Source organism: Centropristis striata, chromosome 2 (assembly GCF_030273125.1).
Source record: "Centropristis striata isolate RG_2023a ecotype Rhode Island chromosome 2, C.striata_1.0, whole genome shotgun sequence".
Lineage (NCBI taxonomy): Eukaryota > Metazoa > Chordata > Actinopteri > Perciformes > Serranidae > Centropristis > Centropristis striata.
Window position 1 is genome coordinate 14,783,147 of NC_081518.1, and position 6,313 is coordinate 14,789,459.

Genomic DNA, 6,313 nt, shown 5'->3' on the forward strand with positions numbered 1-6,313 from the left:
ACTTGTTGGCTTGTTTTCCTGCATCCTGCTGACAAGTGAACAAGCTGAAAGTGATGAATATGAGTGATGTACCCTGATATGTGCAGTTCATCTTCTTTCGTTCAAACTCAATAAGGAAACTCAGGATAATCTGTCTCTGAGCAGATTTTAGTAATTACACAATACTGGTATAATGTGGCCAATAACTCAGTGTACATTTTGTTGTCAAACATCCTGCAGTTCTAAATCCCTTTTCTGTAAGCTTTCCATAGACACCATTAAGAAGGTAAAACACAGTGTTCTTTGGTCATTTGTTAATCTTTAAGCCAAAGTATCATAATACATAAAATAGTTTCTTTCATCTGGGTCACTATCCTTTCCTGACCTAAGACTAAGGGAGAGACTGACCTAAGATTTATCTCCAGTTAAAGAAATTTTAGGTTTTTTTTCTTTTTTTTTAAGGAAAATAAGTCAATTGTCAGAAAAATAAAAACAACAAGACACACATGACACTACACACAAACAGCTCAAGTTTACCCAAAGGTAAAAAATTAAGTCTTGAAAAAGGAATATGAAATGGGAATCACCAAACACAGACTTGTACAAAGCTACTTAACACATACACTGATGTTGGGTTGATGATAGGTCATTTTTTAATACTTGATTGGTGGGTTGAATTTACTTGTGTGATTGTAACACTTCAGTGATTCCCACAACGGCACAAGTCCCCATTGGTGCCTGACATGTATTAACAATTACATTTGAGACATGGAAACAGCGGGCAAAAACATTTAGCAGCACTTGCTGCTGTTTTGAATGTATTTCCAGAGTCCTCAAAGACTATTCATCTGGATAAAGAAATATTCTGTCCACTACATTATAAAGATTATTTTCCTAAATGATGCATTTCCTTTCTAATTTTGGACTTAAAATATCTATTATTAGTTATACTCTTATACTGATTGATTGTGTCTTTATCATGCAATCAAACCAGCGAAACTTTCCACACTGCAGTTAAAAAATGTTTAGTTGGAAGTAAAATTAATGATTAAAAATGTATTCATGCAAATCACATTTTATTTGCAAATCCCAGGTTGTTTTGATGTTACATCTTTTTGATTTGCAAACAAAACTTTTTGATTCACAATAATATATTTTTAATCACAAATGTTATTTGTCTTGCAACTAAAAAATTTTTTTGATTGCATTATGAATAAGCAAAAGTAACCTAATAAAATGTCTGCCTCTTGGGATGAAGACTGTGGCCAGGTACAGAGCTGCTGATCACAGCTGAAAAGTAATGCATTTGGTTTTTTTTTGAGAAAGAAGTTAAAACCCCTTTTTATTGTGCATTGGATAGAATATTCATTTAGAATAATGACTTTATTAAACAACCCTCTGGGTCGGTTTTTTATACATGTCCCAGATGCTGAATATTTATTCTTTGAGATCCGGATGCTCTGACTCGCATGTGATGGTAATACATGAGAAGCACCAACTGCAGCTACAACAGCACCTTAAAAAGTCCTTGAAGCCAAACAGCACACACAAGTCTGCAACTGCTGATGATAGATGATCTTAATATGATGCTGGAGTTTTCATGTCGTCGCTACATTGTACTCTGTGGAGTTTTAAGAAGTTAGGGGTGTGAAGTATGCTAATAGTTCTGCAGAATACAGCGAGGGAGATTGTACATAGGAGACACAGTAAAACCACAATTGGCACCACATTCAAAGGACATCACTGGGAAGTACAGTTAGGGGTAATACAGTACAGAATGGTGATTATATACATACAACACTGACAGTGAAAGGGAGAAGACAGGATAGAGACATGGAGGTTGCCAGATCTGCATCTGGAAGGAGGAACTGCAAGGCGATGATTTATGTCAGCCCAATTTCTTCTAAAACGCTCCGCGGTGCCTCGGCCTCCTGCAGACCAAGAAAATAAAGAGAAGTGTTCCTTGCTGTTGTACAATTTGTAGCACAAAGTGCACTTCCAAATTATAATTAATAGTACATGAGTCATAATTGCAAGTTACTATGGCTAGACAGAAATGCAAACACGCAGGACAATACTTGCGTTAGCACACTGGCACAAGGAAGACAGAGGTATTAATCAAGCGCTGCAGGCTTAAAATATACTAGTGACGTGAGGTGTTGAGGGTGAATTAAGTAATAACTCAACATCTTAGGTGTACCCTTCAGCTCTAAGGTTAATGCTGAGTGAAATTAATTTTACATTTACACCAAGTTAGAGTTACAATGACAATGACATCAACAAGGTGTCCTTTAAATGATTGTTTCAAGCAAATATGTCAGAAATTTGCTGGTTGCATTTTCTCAAAACTGAAGATTTGCTGCTTTTCTCTGCAGGGTTTTTCTACAGGTGCTGGATGTTCTTGAAAGACTTGAATTTTAATGGGGTGTTTTCAAGGTTTGAAAAGTGCTTGGATTTTGAATAAAGGGTAAAAGCTGCTTAGCATTTAGGTTATATAGGACGCCAAGTCTACTAACAAACAGGTGACATATTTTCAAACATGAAATCGATGTTTTCCTTCCAAATTTAAATCTGAATTTTTTGTTCTTTATAGCACAATAACATCTAATTTAATGTGAAATAATAAGCATACTGTATATACAGTATGCACCATTTATAAATATGTGGTTTAACACTGCTGTAATGTGCTAGCAAAACTTGAAAAGTGCTTGAATTTGACTTTGGAAAACGTAGGAATTTGTCGTTTGAATGACAGTAAAGTGAAAATATTTGGCGTTTGCACTGTTGGTCAAGCACAATTTTGAGTTATTTAGAGACATCAACTTTTTACAGAGCAAAAATGAATTGATTAATAAAGAAAATCAATGTCAGGGTAATTGGCAGTAACTCATTATAGTTTGTCTGTCTAATGGGTTCAACTATCTGCTGATAAAGAACTGTGCATACCTCCTGCAGCAGGTCAGCCTGCTCGATGGCCTTCAGCACGTTCTTCTTGGACGTCTCCTGGGCCTCTCCGCCCAGCAGGAACTCATCCAGGATAAAGTAGGCCTTCTCAAAGTTGAAGATAATATCCAACTCACACACCTGTGAGGCCACAACACCACAAACAGCAGCAGATCAGAGGAGATCCTGTCCTGACAAATGTTATACTTTTTATCTCCCCATACAATCAATCAGCATGTTACATGTGACGTTTAAGAGACTCACGCTGCCAAAATATTTGTCCAGCAGCTCCACGTATCTGTGGATGATCTCCAGGGTGATCAGCTCATTATCCTGATCCTCGACTGCACAGCAGAAATACAGGCTCGCATATCTGCAACATACAGTAAGGAAATAAAAGATTAAAAAGGCAGTGGTGTGTATAAATATTAGTGCTTTTGCTCAGAAATGCAACATAATACTGTTTTCAATTTAGTTGGTGGTAATTAAGCTGTGATCACTGTCCAGACTGCACTCACACAACAGCTGGACTTCTTTAAGGGGAAAATGTATATATATAACAGTATGCAAGTATTTGTTGCTCTTCTGTATCACTTAAAATCATATTAAACAATATTGGCTTTTCCATATTGCCATTTTCCACGAAAGATACCTGCACATTTCAAAAATAGATGCAAAAAGCTTTAAATTGATAATACATTAAAGTAACTTCCATCCAACCATCAGTTCTCAAATAATGCTGCCACTTAAACCATTACCCTTAAAAAATAACATTTGAATCAACATCATATCCTTTACACAGTATTGATTTATTACAGGGCTTTTAACTGCTACAGTGCTACAGCATTGCTGTTTTATTGTTTGTCTTATTGTTTTTTTGTTTGGTATATTGAACACATGATGACATGATGTGTCTTTTGTATTTTCATGACTCAGCAGTCATATCTCCAGGACAAATTAGATGCTCTTTATATATCTGAATCATTGTCCTCTATTGTTTAGCAGTTGTTATCAGAGAGGGGGTGTTTCTGGCTTTCATCACACACCAGAAGGTGAGATTTAAATGCCAGAAATCTCAGTGCTTGACAACATAATCACTGAATCACTGGTTTTCATACAACAGCCCGAACATGCTACAGCAGATACAAAAGTGAAGAAACGAACCAAACTATAACATCCAATTAGTAAGATTGTCCTCTGAAATGCCTGGCATAAGACACTTTAGGGCAGCCTATGTGGACAATCATGTAATGTTTAAATGTTTAACAAAATTATTAATGAGCTCAAGATCCACTGCTATCTTTTTTTAATTTTTTTTTTTACAGGGATTAAATCACATCTCACATTATTCAACAACAGACTAATCGATGATTAGTCAATTGACAGGAAAATACTACTAGTTCCTTAAAAAACAAGTCTGATAAATGAGTTGCTTGATTAGTTAAATTTATTTTCAAAAAAGCAAAAATGGCAGAAAATGCTGTTTTCAGCCTCTCAAATATGGACATTTTCTGCTTTTCCCTGTTGAAGGGCATGTGAAATGTAATATCTTTGAGTTTTGGACTGACAAAACAAGACGTTTAGACATCCCTTTGGACTTTGAGATACTGGGATGGCCATTTTTCACTATTTTGTGCTATTTTATAGACCAAAGAAGTAATCTAGATAATAATGGGCAGACTAAATGATCATGATTGAACTGAACATGTTAAAGGTAGCCATAATATCTCATGATAAGCAGCTGGTTAGCAGCTTTTGCAGGATGGATTTGGTTGTAATAGAGTGACTTAAATTAAACTAAATGTACCCCTACAGCTATAGCCTAAGTTTCATAGCAAGTTTTGTGCAGATGACAACAAAATAAATGCATTCCTGCTTCATGTACTTTAACTGATCTTATTCGCCTACCTCTTGTACACAATCTTGAGGTCCCTCCACTCCAAGAAGCTGCACATCTTGGGCTTCCTGGCCAGTATGGTCTGGACCAGGTCTCTGGAGATCTTCTTCCTCTCCTTGTCAGACAGAGGCACATACCATTTTTGTAGACGCAGTTTTCCCTGCCGGCTGAACAACAGCATGAACTGCATCTGAGGGAGGAAGTTTAGTTAAAAAAAAAAGTTATCGATGATGGAGATGAGACATAAACTTGCACTGTTTAGAGAGGAAGGACGCCGACAGCAGCAAGGAGAAGAAGCGCTCGTTGGCGAGGAATCAGCAATCATGTGACATTTTTTTAAATTTACCAATGGCAACAAACTTAATTCATTAGCTACATCTAATGGAATAATTAATAAGTAACGCCCGAACCGGGAAAACGGCGTTATTTTCAGGGATAACACGACCCAGCCGTTTGAACAAATGCGTTTTATATTTGCTCATTTCATGTCCAGGAGGCTTTTGCACAAACTTCCTTTAGCTCATGTTAGCTAACCTTGCTAAATTGCCACATATGAACATCAACAACACGTTATGTGTCATTTGCGCCCCCTCCCGCGACGCCCAGTTAGCTACAGCAGACACGAGAAGTAAACACGGCTCTTTACCTTCGACCGGGCTTTCGATTTAGTCACTTGGACGACTCTTAACTTCAGTAAATTCAAGCGAAATACATAACCGAAAGAGAGAGGACAGTTTTTTTCTGTGTCTCTTTAGGTTAGCTTCTCATCCAGACTGATGCTAAACAGGCTAGCGGATGGTGGTTGCTGGTGAGACAACGATGAAGTCAGCGGCGCTGTGATTGGCTGAAACAGCCACAGCTCTGGAATCTGATTGGCTCACAGAATCCCGTTATTCGTTACGTTTTTCTTTGCACACAGCTATGGTTTCCTGTGGCTGAAAGTTTACTCATGGGCTCTCATATTGGAATAAATATATAGAACACAATATTTGGAAGAAGATCTGGCTATTACCCAACCGATATTTGATAACCAATAAAGTGAGAGAAATTTCATTCAACCCATAAGAACCCAGACCCAGTTATCCTTAAAGGAAAATGATGGGGGCTATGGTATGGAAATATGGTCAGAACAAGTTAAATGCAATAAAGGATACCCTATTAACGAAATAGAATTGTTAAATAGGTTTAAACTTAGCCATGTGACAAAAAATAAGCTTTTTGAAATTAGCTACTTTTTCACATTTCTGTTTCCAGTCACACCCACATTTTAGAGAAGTCACTCTTGTCAAAGTCACATGACCACCACACCAGGGTGTTGAGTGTACGTCGCTTAGGGATTTAATGAGTTAAGGTGAAGCATAAAGCTGAATATGGGAGATTCTAGAAGTGTTTGTAACACGGGTGTCATCGTGGGTTCTTATGGGTTAAAATAATTAATAAAATGTAACCATCCAATCAACATATTGTTAGAAGATTAAAAAAAGACATTGATGT

At 37.1% G+C, this 6,313-nt stretch overlaps 1 protein-coding gene across 1 annotated transcript; it reads right to left on the reverse strand.

Annotated features, from left to right (window-relative positions):
* Positions 1-697: 697 nt before the first annotated feature.
* On the reverse strand, positions 698-5,625 carry LOC131986215 (AP-1 complex subunit sigma-2-like). The gene is made up of 5 exons (XM_059351070.1): positions 5,466-5,625; positions 4,831-5,009; positions 3,187-3,295; positions 2,926-3,063; positions 698-1,910 (listed from the first exon to the last, which is right to left on the reverse strand). Exons 2-5 carry the CDS (start codon positions 5,007-5,009, stop codon positions 1,863-1,865), a joined length of 474 nt encoding a protein of 157 aa, XP_059207053.1. The 5' UTR covers positions 5,466-5,625; the 3' UTR covers positions 698-1,862.
* Positions 5,626-6,313: the final 688 nt, after the last annotated feature.

Excerpts from the sequence above, each read along its gene's own strand:
- LOC131986215 (XM_059351070.1), bottom strand. The coding sequence starts at position 5,009 with ATGCAGTTCATGCTGTTGTTCAGCCGGCAGGGAAAACTGCGTCTACAA. Across the intron at positions 3,296-4,830 it reads CTCAAGATTGTGTACAAGAG|ATATGCGAGCCTGTATTTCT; the intron begins GTAGGCGAATAA and ends TGTATGTTGCAG. Across the intron at positions 3,064-3,186 it reads TGGACAAATATTTTGGCAGC|GTGTGTGAGTTGGATATTAT; the intron begins GTGAGTCTCTTA and ends GTGGCCTCACAG.